The 19,760-nt window shown below is 41.9% G+C and overlaps 3 protein-coding genes across 4 annotated transcripts; 1 reads left to right on the top strand and 2 right to left on the bottom strand.

Annotated features, from left to right (window-relative positions):
- Nucleotides 1–1,115: 1,115 nt before the first annotated feature.
- LOC121707071 (transmembrane protein 43) lies at nucleotides 1,116–7,912 on the bottom strand. Of its 2 annotated transcripts, none has more exons than XM_042089315.1 (12): nucleotides 7,663–7,910; nucleotides 7,304–7,453; nucleotides 7,050–7,184; nucleotides 6,811–6,905; nucleotides 4,632–4,681; nucleotides 4,416–4,485; nucleotides 4,260–4,330; nucleotides 3,978–4,105; nucleotides 3,769–3,843; nucleotides 2,678–2,779; nucleotides 2,387–2,504; nucleotides 1,116–2,279 (listed from the first exon to the last, which is right to left on the bottom strand). In XM_042089315.1, the coding sequence occupies exons 1-12, from the start codon at nucleotides 7,672–7,674 to the stop codon at nucleotides 2,077–2,079; spliced, it is 1,209 nt and encodes a 402-aa protein (XP_041945249.1). In that variant the 5' UTR covers nucleotides 7,675–7,910; the 3' UTR covers nucleotides 1,116–2,076. The 2 variants fall into 2 exon arrangements, with proteins under 2 accessions (XP_041945249.1, XP_041945250.1); XM_042089316.1 differs by having other exon boundaries at nucleotides 2,090–2,305; nucleotides 7,663–7,912.
- A 645-nt stretch (nucleotides 7,913–8,557) lies between these two features.
- zgc:112334 (uncharacterized protein LOC619199 homolog) lies at nucleotides 8,558–12,846 on the top strand. Its single transcript, XM_042089577.1, has 11 exons — nucleotides 8,558–8,666; nucleotides 9,199–9,306; nucleotides 9,431–9,527; nucleotides 9,650–9,784; nucleotides 9,875–10,073; nucleotides 10,309–10,440; nucleotides 10,530–10,629; nucleotides 10,751–10,922; nucleotides 11,235–11,379; nucleotides 11,971–12,025; nucleotides 12,413–12,846. The coding sequence occupies exons 1-11, from the start codon at nucleotides 8,595–8,597 to the stop codon at nucleotides 12,557–12,559; spliced, it is 1,362 nt and encodes a 453-aa protein (XP_041945511.1). The 5' UTR covers nucleotides 8,558–8,594; the 3' UTR covers nucleotides 12,560–12,846.
- Nucleotides 12,847–13,933: 1,087 nt separating this feature from the next.
- Nucleotides 13,934–16,661, bottom strand: ndufaf3 (NADH:ubiquinone oxidoreductase complex assembly factor). The gene is made up of 5 exons (XM_042089572.1): nucleotides 16,473–16,661; nucleotides 15,996–16,191; nucleotides 15,821–15,887; nucleotides 15,581–15,681; nucleotides 13,934–14,534 (listed from the first exon to the last, which is right to left on the bottom strand). Exons 1-5 carry the CDS (start codon nucleotides 16,562–16,564, stop codon nucleotides 14,439–14,441), a joined length of 552 nt encoding a protein of 183 aa, XP_041945506.1. The 5' UTR covers nucleotides 16,565–16,661; the 3' UTR covers nucleotides 13,934–14,438.
- Between the last annotated feature and the right edge of the window lie 3,099 nt (nucleotides 16,662–19,760).

The following is a 19,760-nucleotide window of genomic DNA, read 5'->3' as shown; positions in this document are numbered from 1 at the left end:
TGACCCTTCCCTCATAACCCTTCATATCTCTTTGGACAACAGAAAATATGCAATTTTAAAAAGCTGGAAATGATCAGGACCAACATGCCTATTACATTAGGCACATGTGCATTTTCTCATATGTACCCGTACACGCAGGTGCAAGACTTGAAGCTTTTTTTTTTTTTTTTTTTTTTTTTAAATTAGAAGCAAAAAAATTGGTATCTTTGTGTATTAAAATCTTTTTAAGAAGCTTTTGAAATTAATACACTTGTCAGGGGTTTAATTTGCTGTGTACGTTCATTAAGGTTTTTCTTTGAGTTTTCTTTGAGTTGTCTAGTTTGCCCGTCACATTGCCTGATATTAAGCGGTGAGAATAAGCATGTTTAGCTTCATGGCTGGCAGTAGTCCTGGGATGCCAAGTGTAGATTGTGTGTGAGATGTCCACTGACACCCGCTATGGATAAGGGGTAATATGAACTTAGAAGAACAAGTGAAAAGGAGGAGAAAGCGGAGGAGTTGGGAGGCTTGGCAACGGCGGAATGTGTTACGTAGTGGGCAGGTAAGGAAGGTTTGAGTCTATAAATGGGGCAGTGATAGCATAGTGGTGGTTAAGGAGTTGGGTTAGCATGCAGTAGCTTGCAACATGGAATCAAATATTGGTTGCGGGTTCAATTTCCAGCCTCCACCATTGTACCCTTCAGCAAGGCGTTTAACCCCAAGTTGCTCTGGGACAATGTAGTAGAACTGACATGTAAGTCACTTTGGATAGATAGTGTCTGCTAAATTAATAAATGTAAACGGTAGTGGGGTGAATTATGGCTGTAAATCAAACAGATGGGTTCCTCCTAAACTTTGTTTAGAAACATTCAACAAGACTGCATCATATTTGAAGAGCACAATGTCCAAAAAAACACTACAATTTTTAAACGTGATGGCAAAAACTACACAAATGACAATAGCAATCTCTGTCACAGTCCGTCCAGGTCCTATCCTATCAAATCATATCACTGTCCACTTTTCCAGTCCTCAATATATCAGTTTTATTGTGTGATCTAGTCTACATAGTATCTTGATTATTAAATATTTCGGTTGACAGAATATTTTGTCCTTAAAAAAGAAGAATGTAGAAAAAATAGAAAATACTTTTTTTTTATTAAACAATTTATACCAGACCAAAATCCAGCAAATGTACATTCTACACAAACCTTATACGCAGGCAGCATAGTGCAGGAAGTGATGAGCATGAAAATGAGTTTTTGGCAAATGATCAGTGTACCACAAACGGGGTTACAAAAATGTCAGATGTCATATACCTTTACAGAATCACAATGACCCCTCTCTGGCCCTGATCCTCCTCAGTGCATGGATGTGTTTCTGCTCCTGTGTCCATTCTTTGGCAACGTCTGTCTCTGGATATGAAATATTTTACAAATAGTTCAAAAGAATTTGTAAGCTACACAACTAATCGTTCTTCAATTCCCTCGCTGTCGTTTGACTGGGTATGGGACTGCTGGACACAAGGCAACACTTAAAGCAGAACTGTAGATAACACATACCTATATTCCTGTGTGGAGTTCAGACATTCACAAATGACCATATCTAATTTGTACTTCCTGTAAACTTGCTGCATGTATGCATCGCATGAATGAAATACTTAATTGCAGTAATAGTATGCATCCACAAGCAAGACCATTGCAGTTGCATCTCAAAATTATAAACACTAATTCTGCTTGGTGTGTGCGGTCCTCAAAATAACTTGTATGCATATAACACAGAACCTTCTATGGTCTTAGAAACTACACAATCCCTGCTGATTTGTAAAGACAACACATTGTAGCAGTAATATACATACTGTAGACAATATTTAAATTGTCTGGACAGTCGCATTTGCTGCTGTACTTCACAAAGTGACTTCATATCACGCAGTCAGAGCTCATGATAAAAAAAAAAAACTTTGGTAATGTGAGCATAACTGCATTGTTAGGTAACAAACAAACACACACTTCATTCCTCACAGTTTGGGAATCAAGACAAAGCACATCCAGTGAGAACAACAAGCACCAAGAGACGTCAGAGCGACTCTTAGGTCAGAGGTCATTGGTGTTTTTTGGTGGGGGCCCGCGAGCGGCCCAGGAGAATTGGGAGCAGTGCCAGTGCACATAAAAGGATGGCCACCAGGGGGCGGTAGTACAGCCAGCCAGCAGCGATGGTCAGCAGGGACAAGGAGCTCGAAACAGTCAAAGCAAATAGCTTCAGACCCAAAGACACCAGCTCCCTGAGAATAGGAACCCAGTCCACTGCAAAGCAAAATGAATAAGACAAACTGATGAAATCCAGTGAATAGGCTTGTACTGGTACTGGTACCACCAGTGAAATGAATATAGTGGAATACTCTGTGTATTACCCATTGTGTGGACGATGCGCACGGTCAAGCTGACACCCAAGAACATAAGAGCCCAACCTCCAGCCCTCAGAGCCCAGGTCATCATAGAGTTGTGCTGGTGCTCACGCTCAAACACCTCCTATATGCAAACATTCAGGAGGAAGTGCTCACATCCTACAGAACACAGCAAGCTTTTTCATGTGTGGCAAACAAATTTTACATGTTGACTCAAACACCTTTACATATAAAGACTCCTCATTTGTCTCAACTGAATAGTCTATTCATTTCAACACACACACACACACGACACACCTTTGCTGTAAGTTCCTCCATATAGAGGATCTCCAGTGGATCACCTGACTTGGTTTTGAAAGGTGTCAGCTGCTCTCCCCTCTGCATGGCCACAGTGCTCACCTGGAAGGATATGAAATAATCAGTTAATCAACAGATTGAGTAATCAATACAACTAGATGTACCGCAAAGCAGTACAAAATATGACTGTCGCTCAGTCCTGCACATTCTCTCTGCAAAAATAAATCACGCTTGTCAATTTGTCCCCATTTCCTACTCCAGCCCATACTCTTGCAACTCTTGTGCATGTAAATGAGTGTGTGGATAGTGTGTGTTTGTTTTTGTGTATATCTGTGCTGTGTGTGTGTGTTCACTTGTGAATGTGTATGTGGGAGTAATGGGGCGTGTGTGTGTATGTGGGCATGCATTCAGAGGGTGTTCTAATGATGCTACACTTGAAATTTCGTGCAGTTTTGAACATGTCAGCCAAAGATACCTGCGACTACAACGCTTCGTTTTTGCCTTTTCATTTTTAAGTAGGTGGCGCTATACCTCAAATGAGTGGATATGGGATGGGTTGACATGGCCCCTTGAGACAAACATTTGAAAAAAAGTTGGTCATCCTAGCCCCTATGGTTCTCGAGATATTCACAGAAAACTGTGTCCGGCCAACCCTCCTTTCGGGGGCCCCAGTGCGGCAGGTGGGCGATGGATCAAACAATTGTCCGTGTCAACCTTGTGGGGCTACAGTACATGCCCACCAAGTTTCGTGCAGCCTGGTCTTTCAGTGTCCCGGGAATCAATGACACAAATTTACAGAAGAATTTTTTTTTTTTTTAAATCCGGAAGAAAAATAAACTCTGACTAAACCTATATGACCGTAGCTTCGTTAGCATGGCAGTCATAATAATCTATATACCGGTATCTCTCTTAAACCCAGAAACAGCCATAATGCAGTACCTCACATGCCAACATTTCCGCCAGAGTTTTTAGAGTTTCAGTTAAAGGACTGTGAGGAGCTATTTGCTGTATTCGATTGGACTTCTGCACTGCATCTTTAATCGCTCGTTAGTTCTTACAGTGATACATCTTTAATCGAAGTAAGTTCTTACAGTGAGGGCAGGTCCAGGCCAGGTGCCCTCTCCACTAAGCCCAGCATACGAGAAGCTCACACGAACATCCCCCACCTGCAGACACAAACAATCAATGACTGTAGAGTAGGCTTATAGGACTGCGTGTCCATTCATTTATAGGTGACATAGATTTTGTATGGATAGGGGTGATGTGTATAGTGAATGTGTGTGACTGAGAGAAGGCTCACTTCTGGGCGCCGTGGGTTATGGGTGTGGTAAAAGTAGTCTCCGTCTACAGTGAGGAAGGGGTCCACATGGGACGGTGGCAGTCCAGTCAGACTCAAGGTCTGAAAATTATTTATCTGGTCCACCAAACCTGAAGGTCAACAGAACAAATAATTAGTATACCTCATACACTGATCTTCTTCTCTTGGTGTACACAGATTTTATTTACTAAACAGGTTCACACTAGACATAAAATCATTAACGCATACAACATGTAATGTAAAAACATGCCAGAACATACTTACCTTTGGAGAGCAAGAATGGTCCCACCCACACTTCTGGAGCTACCACAGTCACACTCTCCACTGCCATGGCACTAAGACAATGAGATCAAAGGCTATTCAGTATGTACTAAATGCACGTCAATCCTATACTATTAGAGAAGGACATGATTGTCTTACCTGGGATTCATATGGCCAATTTCTTTATCAAAGTTCCGACTGTTAATAACTTCGGACTTCCACTCTGTGTCTGAAAGGTGAATAGTCATTTGAACCACAACAAACTTACTTTTACAGCCTTGTCAAACTATCCATGACTCATCACAGCAACCTCACTTGGTTTTTATTTAAAAGTAACTTAGTTTATTGATGTCCATGTGTTAGGAAGACACTCACTGTAGGTGTAGGTGGTCTCACTCTTCTGTTCCCCATCCTCCACATAATCCCTAATCAATGGGACATTTCCTTATTAGCATCAATTAGTCATTTGTGATCAAGTCAAAAAACATAAGAATGATAACTCAACTTGTGTACTTTGAAACTAAATGGCTAGTGTCTGGAACAATCGTAGGAAATTGTGCAAGGAAGGTTCAAATGTAAAACCAGTCTACAGTAACATTATTTTAAAATTATTTTAAGTTCTTGCCCAGTCAACTATTTTAGGAGATTTGGACATTGATGAGGGGCTGAATGACGTCACACCTGTAACAAAGCATGATAACTTAAAAACACAGCTGCACAAATGTTCATCACTGGCCAGAAAATGTAAAGTTTAATTCCTTAAAACCCTAAACAGCACAAACGATATTTTTTTATGGCACAAACCGGTACAAACGTAGCACAAACGAATACTAGTTTTTTTTTTAAATAACTTTGGATGACATGGGGGACCAGCTTCACGGAGGTGAGAGGAGGGAGAAGAGTGTGGTAAGTGCATACCAAACGTTAGTGATTGGTTGTCAGAGAGTAAGGAAACACGATGAATTGAAGTAATGGCTTATTTGACAACATTACTCTAACCCGTAAAACCCCGTAAAACCCATGAAAAAAAATGAGTTACGGGGTGGAATCTCTTGGAATTTTCGTTTATGTTTTGAACGATTAATTCTAGAATAGAACTCCAATGATTTTAAACTTCAAACAAGTGTCCCCCCACCAGACTCTTTGCATGAAGAGAAATTAAGTCAAGAGTCTGGTTTACAAGGCTAACTTAATCTCTGAAATGCTTCAATACTGATAGATAGTATCATCTCAATGTATGGCCTGTACTTATAAAGACAGAGCCGGATTCTGAATGGCCACAACATAATCCAGGACAGTATTCTTTCACACAAGCTTACGTCACAGACCACTTGGAGTTGCAAACAATATTGGATTTTTGGTTGATTTGACCATCAGTTAACTGTCCTAGCCCCTCCTTCTAATTATTTTTGTGAAGGAAACGAGGAAGGAACGATAGGAGGAATGAAGGAGAGGCAGGAGGAGAGACAGATATGAGAAATGAGATGTCATGCACTCACGATTCACTTTTAAGAGACGTCAATTACTGATGATGTGGCGCATCACCTCTTAGGCTAGAATAAACAGACATGCAAATTGCAGAGAATATAAACTGATACCAAAGCCTAAAAATATAATATTGAACATGGATTACTGGAGGACGGAGGATATGCAAATAGAGCTTTGAGATGAAGCCTATGTGAATAGAGCTTTGAGATGAAGCCTATGTGAATAGAGCTTTGAGATGAAGCCTATGTGATCTCAATGGCGATGCAGCATTTGTTTGCACCTCCAACCAGTGGTGTAGTCTACGTGGTACGCAAGACTACGCAGTATTTGGGGTTGATCACAGTATATCCACTACAGCTAACTAGACTACATCACTGCCTCCAACAGCATGGTGTACCTGGTAACCGCCCAAAAACACCCTCAAACGCCCACAAATGCCCGTATGTTCGTTTTGAGACATTAGCACCTACATTTTCTGCACAAATGACTATGAACCCCCATGCAGTCCTACATTTATGAATAAACTATAACAGATAATGTAATAATGTAATAGTTTAATTAAATGCAAGGACATGCATGTAGCATGTTTTTAGATGTAGGCAACACTACGGTAAGTCTTAAAGTAAGGGCTCAGGGAAGAGGAGTAAAGCACTTCGTTGATGCTTTTTGTCGTTTCTAATTACGCCAGTTAAATACTCTGCAGTCTTTACCCTACTGACGTTACGCAATGATGAGGAAAGTGTCCATTTGCCATTTTGGAGAATGCCATCTTTTGCCATTGTTAATACAAAGCAAAGATGTTCTGATGCACTGTAGCTTCAAAACGTCTGATTGAGTGTTGTTTGAATTATGTTTGCAATTGTGACATTCATTAGTCATTACACAAACAAATCCCACCTTCAACATGTAAATATGGTGACAATGTCAAAGTGTATTGCAGCATTAACATTTAGATGAGTGTGTGCTCTGTGATGATGTGCAGTGTGGGCTATGCCCCTGGACTTCCAATAAGCAGACTGAAAACCTGTAAAGGTGGATATTGTGGTGATCCTTTAACCAAACCAACCTGCTCTCCTGGTACTCCACCCATTGGTACATCTCTACTTGCCGTTTCAACTTCACCGCCTGCAAGGCCACCCTGTAGTTTGGGTCATGGAGAGGCTAGAGAGAGTGATAAAGAGAATGACCTCCAGACAAAAGGGATCCCCATAATGCTGTATAGATTACATTTGACATGATGGATGATAAAAACTGAAGGGTACAAACAACTCCAGTGTATCAGAAGTGCAAAATGAATTCCCTTACCTGTGCAGTGCGTAATTTCGCTGACAGGTGGACCAAGTTACCGTTGTTCTGAGGTTCTAAGCCTGAGTAAGGGTGAAGGGGGATCACTTGAGAGAGACCTTCATCAAGGGATGCTGCAGTACGCAGTGCTCTGCCCTGCAGAAAGTGTGGAAACATGCAAAACTGCTGTGTTACAGAGGGCTCCAATTTACGAAATTGGTTCAGACGGTTTCTCGTTCTGCCACTGCAAGCACTCTTTCATATTTAAGCCTCACCTCATTCGTGAACAGTACGTAGAAGGAGAGCGCAAAAAGTCCAAGTCCAACCACCATTCCTCCTGCTGTCTCACTCAGTCGCTCCAGGAAGCCCGGTTTCGCACGACTGGTCACCCGCGTGTGTTGGTTCCCCGATTCTGAACTAGCGAACTGAACATCAATCAAATGAAAATATAATTGATGAGTGAAAATGACGTCAGTCGTAGCCTAATACAAACAGTTAAGATATGTTCCCTAGATAGCTGTGACACCCATGCTAAGTAGCCTAGCTTATGGTTCACTGATGTAAGGTTTTAAGTTAACTTCGCAGATATTTCTTATATTATAATCAGCATAAGTTACTTCTTGTTTGCACTTACCGATTGAGACATTGTGCTATTTCTTCCACGCCCAATTCGAAGTTTAAGTGAAACTGAATTGAAGTTGAAGACTACGACCCGAATGCAAGATTTCAACCGTTCAACTGTTTCAAAACTAGAGTTATAACTTTGAAAACACAGACTTATGTAGCATATTGCATCGCATGAATAGCTGCCTTAGGCCTTTGTAGTGGTGTTGCAGTGCATACCAGAAGAATGTCCTTCCAATTCAAGTCTGACGTGTATACCGATACAGACTAGGACTCTGGGAAATGTAGGCTCATGCGTCCAGACACACACTCTGTCTACGGTCAACAATGTCCGAAACACTACACAACTCACACCAAACTCATTTTTGTTCAGGGCCTAATAAAGAAATGCAATTAAAAGACTATAATGAATGCGACAAATGGCGATAATCTGGATATTTACTTGCTAGGTCACTGGCCAGACCTGACCCGTGACCTCTGACCTAGCAACATGGGTTGTGGATAAAATCTATTTAAAACACACTTTTGTGAAATGTAGTGTAGGCCTATCTACGATGAAGATGTAGCTGGGTCTTGACATTATTGTAATTCATTTTTGCATGGTGCCTTCAATTGGAAAATGTTTTCAAAGAGAAAATGTGGATCCTGGTATCTGCAAATGAAATGTAAGAACCTTTACTTGTTTCCAGTTCACCTTGAAAATAGCTTTAAAATACATTATAATCATTTAACTGCCATAAAGTTAATTTATTGGAGTGATAGAATAGAGCTGGAGTAGACAGACCTGACCCACACACTCCATCTTTATTGGGCCTCTGTATTGCTGAGAGGATTATCACATAGGGGTTGTCCATGCTTAGAGAGAGATTCATACATACGCACATATGCCAAGACAGGAGAGTTGTCCTGCTGCCTGACTTTGAAGGCTGAGGCATCTCTTGCATGTCCAGGGGTGCTTCAGAATTGTTGACAATGCAGGAGTATGACATTATTGTTTTGGGGACTGGGCTTAAGGTAAGACAGACTACTGCACAAACCACCAATAGTAAATTATATTCAGCTTGTACTGAGCATTCCTGATTGGTGTGATATCAAAACAAATTTGTTAGGTAGGCTAACTATCTTTTTGCTTTCTTGGTTTTGGACCAGTGTGCTTTTTTTTCTTTCTTTTTGTTTGTTTGTTAAGTGTACGTTGTCAGTACATTTGGGCAGGCAGATGCCAGTAGCCTGTAGTCAGCATTTCGATTAAATTTTGTTTTCAAACAGGTAATTGATAGTAGTAGCCATAATTGGAAATAATAGATAATGTTATAATTATGCAGAAGAAGGTATTATGTATTAATTAAGTTAAAATGCTGCACTCTTTCCTTGAAGAACTTATAGACTGACCTTAATGATGAGGGATACTGTCAAGGAACGTGGCTGCTCACAATCTGTCTGGGATTAATATTAATCTAGATGCCAGAAAACCCCTTGGGGGATGGGACTTGTTATTCTTTTGCTCTCTCTCTCTCTCCCTCTCTCTCTCTCTGTCTTTCATTCCTAGGAATGTATTCTTTCGGGCCTCTTGTCAGTAAGTGGGAAGAAAATTCTCCACATTGACCGCAATCCATACTATGGAGGGGAAAGTGCCTCACTCTCTCCCCTGGATCAGGTGTGCCCATCTAAAACACTTGAGCATTTTACTGATTGTTCATTACTCTCATCATAGACTAGTGTCAATCATTTATTGAGAAGCATATCAAGCTTGTGTTACTTGTGTCTGTTTGTGTTTGCAGCTCTATAAAAAGTTCCAGGTCTCAGGTCCTCCCAAGTCTATGGGCCGGGGCAAAGACTGGAATGTTGACCTCATTCCCAAATTAGTACTGGCTAATGGTGTGTCCCAATCACCCACAGCATCACACAGAAGGTTTTAGTCTTTTAAGCTCATGGATGGTTTTAGCCCATTGTTGGTAACCTATAGGTGGGGCTTTGGCTTTGCTGTGTATTTATTACAGGTCTACTGGTGAAGATGCTTCTGTACTCAGAGGTGACCCGCTATCTGGACTTTAAGGTGGTTGGGGGAAGTTATGTGTTCCGGGGTGGAAAGGTTCACAAAGTCCCATCAACCGAGGCAGAGGCCATGGCTTCAGGTGGTGATCCACTGTCCATGACACACCATCAACTTGTCTTGCACACAGTACCGGAGGTGTCACCCTTATAGTTCTTGCCATTGTTTTCAGATTTGATGGGGATGTTTGACAAGCGGAGGTTCCGTAAGCTGCTGCAGTTCATTCAGAACTTTGAAGAGGGCGACCGGCGAACCCACCATGAGATAGACCCCAGCAGAACCACGATGCGGGAGGTGTTCCGTCACTTCGACCTGGGCCAGGATGTTATAGAATTCATGGGACATGCCATGGCACTGCAACAAACTGATGGGTACCTGTGATGACACTCATATCCAAGCCACATCTATACACAAACAAATAAAAAATATACATTCACCACACTCACATGCATGTACAGATGTGCTATAAAACGCCACAAAAACTCACACTCACAAACTATTGACAATTACTCTTGGTTGAACTAAATCCTGTAGCTCATCTCTTACTTTTTGCCATGAATTTATTTTCATTTATTGTTATTTTTAATACTGTCCGTACGTACTTAGCTACCTGGACCAGCCCTGCATAAACACCATCCGAAGAATCCGACTGTACACCGACTCTTTGACTCGCTGCGATCAAAGCCCCTTCCTCTACCCTGTGTATGGCCTGGGAGAACTACCGCAGGGCTTTGCCAGGTGATGCTGTTCAAGACTACAGACACAGAACGAGTCGTGTTGATTGCCTGTTTTGACCAGAAGTGTTTATTTTTCTCTCTGTGCTTCAGGCTGAGTACAGGGCATGGCGGTACGTACAAGCTGAATCGACAGGTGGATGACATTTTCATGGAGGATGGGAAAGTTGTTGGAATAAAATCTGGAAAGGATGTAAGTTAGATGTGCCAGCGAGGTTGGTGCAAAATGATGCAGCATAATTACAGGAACATTGAGAACCAGTTTGTTGTCTTTGCTATTTTTCCCTCATGCATTTCTTCATCTCTCTGGGCAGATATTTCGCTGTAAGCAGCTCATCTGTGACCCCAGCTACATGCCTAATCGTGTGAAAAAGGTGGGCCGGGTCATACGTGCCATCTGCCTGCTAAACCATCCTATCAAGAACACACATGATGCCAGCTCTTGTCACATTGTCATCCCTCAATCACAGGTCAATCGCAAGTCAGGTGAGTTGAAAGACTTTATTGGGAAAAAGTGATCCTAGACATGTCCAAAAGCCTAGGACATGGTCTAGGTAGCGTGCATTTGTCGGATGTTACATCAGACAAGACTGTCCAAAAGTCAAGTGTTCTCCCTTGTACTGCGGTAGACTGACAAGAACGGTGTACTACCTAGGTCCCATTCTTTACCTTTGGACACAACCAGGGTTTGTGAAAGTAATGAGGAGGATGTTTGACCCCTGTAAACAAGACAACCAAGTCTTTCCAAGCTGTGTAGATTCATCTGCTTTATTCATGGCATTGCTCATCTCTTCATAGATATCTACATCTGCATGGTCTCCTACACACACAGCGTCGCAGCTGAAGGAAGGTATATTGCCGTGGTGAGCACTACTGTGGAAACTAGTAACCCTGAGAAGGAAGTCCAGCCAGGACTGGCACTGTTGGAACCCATCCAGCAAAAGTGAGGAACAATCACAATCCATAATGTTTGCTTTATGAGTTCATGGCATGCTAACCATCACTCGGCAGTGATGTGGAAGTTGGGGCCTTTTCCCCCCAATCAATCAAGCAATCTTAATATCAAGTTTCAGATATTTCCACAAGTGACAGAAATTCAGAGCTCTGTTGTTGAACAGGATATGACAGGATATGACAAGATCCTATTGCAAATCTAGATGTTTCCAGATTGGATTGAGGCTGGCTGTTATCTATTAAAGGAGAAATCCGGTGATTTTCACATAGATCTGTTTGTCGAGGTCACCAGTACTGCGTACTACTACTGAGTACTATGGGGGGGGGGAAAGAAAACAATCTACTTAACTCGAGTTGCTGCATGCAACAGCTAGACATGCCAGGCAGCTACAGTGCTGCACTCTGGTGCCATGAACATGGGGGCTCATAAACATGAGATCTATGTGAAAGATCGCCGGAATTCTCGTTTAAGGCTATAGTTTTACTCTATATTTACTTTAGAAATGATCTGAATGTCTATGTATCTTACACTACTTCTACAAGCACTAACAATAGTAATGTTATTATGATTGGTATACAGATTTGTCTCCATCTCTAACTTCATGGTTCCAACAGATGATGGGAGGCGGAGTCAGGTAGGCTTTTATGTTTCTAAATATGATGGCCCTCATTTGTGCCGTTAAAGCATTAGAACTGTTGACTTTCAAGCCAAAGACAGTACTGAGTTATCACACCAGATGAATCTATTTCATTCACTTTTAGTCAAAGCCAGCAACTAATTACATATTGTGGACTGTTTCAAAATCAGAATTAGTTAGTAGTGAACAAATAGCTTTAGATAGATAAATAGATAGATAGATAGATAGATAGATAGATAGATTTTTGATCCCCAAGGGGAAATTCAAGCTCTCAATCTTTAAAATGTTCATCAGTTTGGTTCAGGGACTTGAATCTTGAGTCTGTTCTGCATTGAGTGTTCAGCATTCACAGAGCACTGACTTGTGTCTCTCTGCTCTGCCCAGGTCTTTGTCTCACGCTCCTATGATGCAACAGCACACTTTGAGACAGAGTGTGATGACATCAAGGACATGTACTACCGCATCACGGGGAAAGAATTCACCCCTGCAGACATACAGAGAGACCAATTTGATGATGAAGATGACAACTAGATGGCAGACATTTGTGGATGGCAGGAAGAATATTAGCACGTGGCCCAAGGTATTATTAGAATAATAATATACAGTTGTTGCATAGTTGTTTGTAGTTTTGTTTATCCATACTCAAAAAGGCTCTATTAAAATCTGATCTACCCCTGTTCAATATCATTATCGCTAGTCATTTAACACTATCCACTAAATGTTGACATATGCTAATTTTACAAATGAAAAACATTACAATGTCCACTACACCTCTCCTGTATATTTGACATGGCGTTCATGGTGTACTTGGCTGTGTATGACTGTTATTTTCATCAATAATTTACATGTATTCCTTTTTTAATATTATGTTAGATGACTACTCTAATAAAGTCAGTCAAATGCAATCACATTGTCTGAGGGCATGTGTAACTGGAGAAACTATAAACACGGACATAGCTGCATGCATAGCATGCAAGGCTCATCTTATCGTATCTATGCATATCAACAGTGGTTCAGTATACGATCAGTATTGTGCATGTGTACTGTATGAACAAGTCTATTCTCTGTTAGCAGTGTGTTTTTGCAGAGAATGAGTATGTGGAGGAAACACGAACAGAGCAAAGTATTAGGGCCAATCCTTATGTCCTTGTGGAGAGGACACTACAGAAGAAATTGCATCATGACAAATGCAATACTCCTGTGTTTTAATGAGATTGCTGTGGTTTGTGTGTGGCATTACTGTATGAGGGAGAGGTTGTGTGAAAGCAAGTGAATGGGAAAACAGTGCAGGAGAGGAGTGCGTAACAGACTGACATTAAAGAGAGATTAATGAAGATTACTTATCCAAGTGAAGGTCAGTAATCACCACTACTGCTGACAGATTATACATACACAGACTGCAGCAAATCAACGCCTGAGATGCAGATAAGAGCCTTTCCACATTCGTTCATCCCCTCCCCTTGCAGACGCACTGACAACACCATAGTCTTGCAATCGTATGCACTGGGCTCTTATGACTGATTATAAATACTACGTATTTGGTGATCTGTAAAACAGTTTATGTTTCATCACAATTATTTTGTTGATATTTTTATCTGTAATGAGGTCAACTCTGTTGCTACTGATGATGAACACAAGTTTGAAAGTTCATCTAATTTCCAATCATCCCTGTTTATATTCCTGTGTAGAAGTATACATTTCCCTGTGCTGTACAAAGGCTATTTTAGATTTGTAGTTAAAATCATGGCCCCTAAAGACATAGCATGTTCTGTTGCCCATATCACAAGTACCCCTATCCTGAAACCTTAGTCAATCATGGTTATGGCTTGAGACACATAAGTAAGAACAATAATAACACCAAAATGGTGCATTATCATGACTGTTATCATCACTGCTAAATCACACTTGACACTTAAATATATCACTTTATTAAACATATTTGAACACAGTATCTATACAATTCATTCATACAGTAGAGCAAAATGTCCTCTCATACTCACACATAAACACTTGGATATAAACATACCCAAATAAAGAGCACAATTTATTAACTCTTTCTGATACACTTTTCCACTGTGATATTCAAAATAAATCATCTTAACTCAAATGTTCCACTATTGCTTTCATGTGGAATGGCATTAACACACTTACACCTTCTAGCAGGCTGTGTGTGGCTACTGAACCCATGTGTATGATTGCAACCTGCAAACATGTCAGATTTCAAAAGAACCGTTTTATGAAGGTAGGACGGGTTGATTTTCCAGCCTTTCAAACAAGCCTCAGTTTCTCCTCATCAGAGTCTGAGAACCACCTCCAAGCACTTACTGGAACTCCTCCAGAGATCTCTCAGGCGTCTGTGCGACCTCCTCCTGCTAGACATTCTCATAGCGCCCGCGCTGTGACGGCAGACCTACTCCAGCTCTGTGCTGACAGCGGGAGGGATAAGGCCGGCCGCAGTGATCCTCCGCTCACTGCTCAGGAAGTTGAAGGTAGCACATGCATTTGCCTGAGTAGAGTAGAAGGGCAATGTTTAGATGTGCTATTTTTGCCATTGGCAATTAGATGTAAAACAGCTAGCCGCAGGAATAGTATCAGAGGAAATGGCCATCTCTTGTAGTCTTATGAACAAAGAATCAAATGTTCTGATTAAAAGACAAAAAGGTTGAAGAAATAAGTAAGTAAGTATATATACTTTTTTGATCCCGTGAGGGAAATTTGGTCTCTGCATTTAACCCAATCGTTGAATTAGTGAAACACATACAGCACACAGTGAACACACAGTGAGGTGAAGCACACACTAGTGGGCCACGGCTGCCCACAAATGCGAGAGATAAAGACAAATAGGATCATCGTCTGAATGTCTGTACAAATGTGTTGAACTAGATCATTCTTGAAAGTGGAACTTTTAAGAATCATTGTCTCACAGACAACACTTCTTCAGTAAGCTCCTCCTACATGTTTTTCAATTCTTACCCCAGTGTTTCCCATACATTGACTTATTTGTGGCGGCCCACCACAATATCAACTTTGACCACCAGACAATGATTTTCTATGTACTACTTAAATTGGACGAATTCCTTTCATTGTAGCTATGTGCACCTATTCACAGTCTCTTCTTGTCTCTCAACAAACCTCATGCATGTTTAAAGAAAACATTAACAATTGTTGGCATCATAACCATGCTGCACAGATTTGTTCAAAACTGTTGCATTCAAGTTTGCATTGCATTCTGCAATCCCCCCCCCCAATCATCTACCACCACAAATACAATTAAATTCTGTGGGAAACACTGTTACCCCATTTTGGGTCAGCATGCCTAGCCTCAGGTGACTACACACAGAAGCCAAAAATATGTCATATATGTCACTGGCTTAAGCTACACCTTTTGCTAGCATTACTTATCAATTGAGTTTGTGTGGACGATTCAGGGATGACTTAAGAGGGAATTAATGAAGGTCAGCATGCATTCATGGTCAAGGGGAAATGGGCCTCACTAGGCTGGGTGAACCCAGCCTGATCTGCCGTCTGGTGAAAGCCAGACAAGGGCCTCACCGTATCCTGCACCTCTACTGCTATGCCTTTCTTCCTTAGAACTTTTAGAATCTCTGGGTCAATCCTCTCCACTCGTCCCCCCGTGCCAAGGACCAGCACTTCTGAAAAGAGACATGACACAACACGTGCTATCAGCACATACAACCCAGGTTGATGCTGAACATGAAGGATATATGCAACCAAAAGAGAGTGAATGCATGGCACAAAGACATGTTCAATATTTCAATACATGTGTCTTACCAATTCGGGGTTCAATCATGTAGAACAATGCCAAGCTCTCAATCGTGATGTCTTTATAACTGCCAACCTACACAAGGACAGAGAGGAAGAAGCAAAGGGTTGAGAATATGAGCTGACAAAAAAAAAAAAGAGAGACATGCATCTGAAATATTTAGCTGAAATGGAAATCACCTACATTCCACTGGAGGATGGCTGGGCTAATGACAGCACAGGGTCCAATCACACGGTTCCCATCAATGTTGAAACCCCGGGGGCTATAGCTGTAGATCATAGCCCCACCACCCTGTTCTTTCTGCATCACAGAGACCGTTGTCTTCTGGTACAGCTCATCATCAGCAGGGCCAAGCCTGTGGCCACGAACTAGGGGAGGACTGTAAACCCACTACACAAATTAGGCCTATTCTCTCCAAGACATTGTCAGTAAGATATATATATATATATATAAGGTCCAAACAAATACACAATATATGCCCACACGTCATCAGACCTACACCCTAATATTATTTTGGTTTAATCTAGCTGAGCATCAACAGAGTCTTCCCGACAGAGGTCACCCTGATTACCACAAAGTGGATGTAAGTTCACGTCAGCTAGCCGTCACAAGGAGGGTACCCACATAAAGTCACAGAGAAAGCAAGAAATACACACATACCTTTGTAGAAAAGATGATGCCCTGGGGCTCAGTCGTAAGCCATGTATGGATCCCCGATAGAGTACTCTAGCACACGTTCGGAGAGCCATCATTACGCACTTCTCTCTGTTGTGCAAGCTTGAGCTTCACCGGTACTGTGGAGGGGGATTACATTTCACGTTGCACATCAGGCACACACGCGTTCCAACTTTACTTCCGGTCTGCTATCGAGCAGCGTGAACCTAGCGAAAATAGAATGTTCGTGCCGGATGTATCTATTGCTAGCAAAGGCGGCTAAGAGTTAGCCATTTTTTCAAAATAAAAGTCCCGCTAACCACATTGGGTTTAATGGAGATCGTTCAGAATAATGAAACAAACTTTTGATTTGACTAACCCTATAACATGTGAATATGAAATAAATAATTATAAATATTATAAATGTGAAATAAATAATTTATTAGGAAAAAACTGGTTAAATGTTCAAAAATACGTTTAGTTTATGAAGCTTCTTATGTGTTATGATTTGTATAGTATTATTTATTGTTTATTAGGTTGTTAATTAATTAGACATTGTTGTCAAGTTGTTGAGCTAAGAAAACTAAGTCTTGTGCCCCCTCAACATGGGGGTGAAATGGCATCCTCACATCATCAGCTTTCAGAAAATATACAATTTATGTCTACTGAATCGCCCGGGCGGCGTACGGGCATCATAATGTGCCAACCACATCACAAGCAATGGAATGGTATAGTGACATTCAAGTTGTTGAGCTAAGAAAACTAAGTCTTGTGCCCCCTCAACATGGGGGTGAAATGGCATCCTCACATCATCAGCTTTCAGAAAATGTACAATTTATGCGGATTGAATCGCCCGGGCAGCCTACGGGCATCATCATGTGCCAACCGCATCATAAACAATGGTATGGTATAGTGACATTCAAGTTGTTGAGCTAAGAAAACTAAGTCTTGTGCCCCCTCAACATGGGGGTGAAATGACATCCTCACATCATCAGCTTTCAGAAAATATACAATTTATGTCGACTGAATCGCCCGGGCGGCGTACGGGCATCATCATGTGCCAACCGCATCACAATCAATGGTATGGTATAGTGACATTCAAGTTGTTGAGCTAAGAAAACTAAGACTTGTGCCCCCTCAACATGGGGGTGAAATGGCATCCTCACATCATCAGCTTTCAGAAAATATACAATTTATGCGGATTGAATCGCCCAGGCGGCCTACGGGCATCATCATGTGCCAACCGCGTCGTAAACAATGGTATGGTATAGTGACATTCAAGTTGTTGAGCTAAGAAAACTAAGTCTTGTGCCCCCTTAACATGGGGGTGAAATGCCATCCTCACATCATCAGCTTTCTGAAAATGTACAATTTATGTCGACTGAATCGCCCGGGCGGCGTACGGGCATCATCATGTGCCAACCACATCACAATCAATGGTATGGTATAGTGACATTCAAGTTGTTGAGCTAAGAAAACTAAGTCTTGTGCCCCCTCAACATGGGGGTGAAATGGCATCCTCACACCATCAGCTTTCTGAAAATGTACAATTTATGTCGACTGAATCGCCCGGGCGGCCTATGGGCATCATCATGTGCCAACCGCATCACAATCAATGGTATGGTATAGTGACATTCAAGTTGTTGAGCTAAGAAAACTAAGTCTTGTGCCCCCTCAACATGGGGGTGAAATGGCATCCTCACATCATCAGCTTTCAGAAAATGTACAATTTATGCGGATTGAATCGCCCGGGCGGCCTACGGGCATCATCATGTGCCAACCGCATCACAATCAATGGTATGGTATAGTGACATTCAAGTTGTTGAGCTAAGAAAACTAAGTCTTGTGCCCCCTCAACATGGGGGTGAAATGGCATCCTCACATCATCAGCTTTCTGAAAATGTACAATTTATGTCGACTGAATCGCCCGGGCGGCGTACGGGCATCATCATGTGCCAACCGCATCACAATCAATGGTATGGTATAGTGACATTCAAGTTGTTGAGCTAAGAAAACTAAGTCTTGTGCCCCCTCAACATGGGGGTGAAATGGCATCCTCACACCATCAGCTTTCTGAAAATGTACAATTTATGTCGACTGAATCGCCCGGGCGGCCTACGGGCATCATCATGTGCCAACCGCATCACAATCAATGGTATGGTATAGTGACATTCAAGTTGTTGAGCTAAGAAAACTAAGTCTTGTGCCCCCTCAACATGGGGGTGAAATGGCATCCTCACATCATCAGCTTTCAGAAAATGTACAATTTATGCGGATTGAATCGCCCGGGCGGCCTACGGGCATCATCATGTGCCAACCGCATCACAATCAATGGTATGGTATAGTGACATTCAAGTTGTTGAGCTGAGAAAACTAAGTCTTGTGCCCCCTCAACATGGGGGTGAAATGACATCCTCACATCATCAGCTTTCAGAAAATATACAATTTATGTCGACTGAATCGCCCGGGCGGCGTACGGGCATCATCATGTGCCAACCGCGTCGTAAGCAATGGTATGGTATAGTGACATTCAAGTTGTTGAGCTAAGAAAACTAAGTCTTGTGCCCCCTTAACATGGGGGTGAAATGGCATCCTCACATCATCAGCTTTCTGAAAATGTACAATTTATGTCGACTGAATCGCCCGGGCGGCGTACGGGCATCATAATGTGCCAACCACATCACAATCAATGGTATGGTATAGTGACATTCAAGTTGTTGAGCTAAGAAAACTAAGTCTTGTGCCCCCTCAACATGGGGGTGAAATGGCATCCTCACACCATCAGCTTTCTGAAAATGTACAATTTATGTCGACTGAATCGCCCGGGCGGCCTACGGGCATCATCATGTGCCAACCGCATCACAATCAATGGTATGGTATAGTGACATTCAAGTTGTTGAGCTAAGAAAACTAAGTCTTGTGCCCCCTCAACATGGGGGTGAAATGGCATCCTCACATCATCAGCTTTCAGAAAATGTACAATTTATGCGGATTGAATCGCCCGGGCGGCCTACGGGCATCATCATGTGCCAACCGCATCACAATCAATGGTATGGTATAGTGACATTCAAGTTGTTGAGCTAAGAAAACTAAGTCTTGTGCCCCCTCAACATGGGGGTGAAATGGCATCCTCACATCATCAGCTTTCTGAAAATGTACAATTTATGTCGACTGAATCGCCCGGGCGGCGTACGGGCATCATCATGTGCCAACCGCATCACAATCAATGGTATGGTATAGTGACATTCAAGTTGTTGAGCTAAGAAAACTAAGTCTTGTGCCCCCTCAACATGG

Source organism: Alosa sapidissima, chromosome 4 (assembly GCF_018492685.1).
Source record: "Alosa sapidissima isolate fAloSap1 chromosome 4, fAloSap1.pri, whole genome shotgun sequence".
In the NCBI taxonomy this organism is placed as follows: domain Eukaryota; kingdom Metazoa; phylum Chordata; class Actinopteri; order Clupeiformes; family Clupeidae; genus Alosa; species Alosa sapidissima.
The sequence above is the reverse complement of the archived record's forward strand: the minus strand, read 5'-3'. Positions and strand labels throughout refer to the sequence as shown.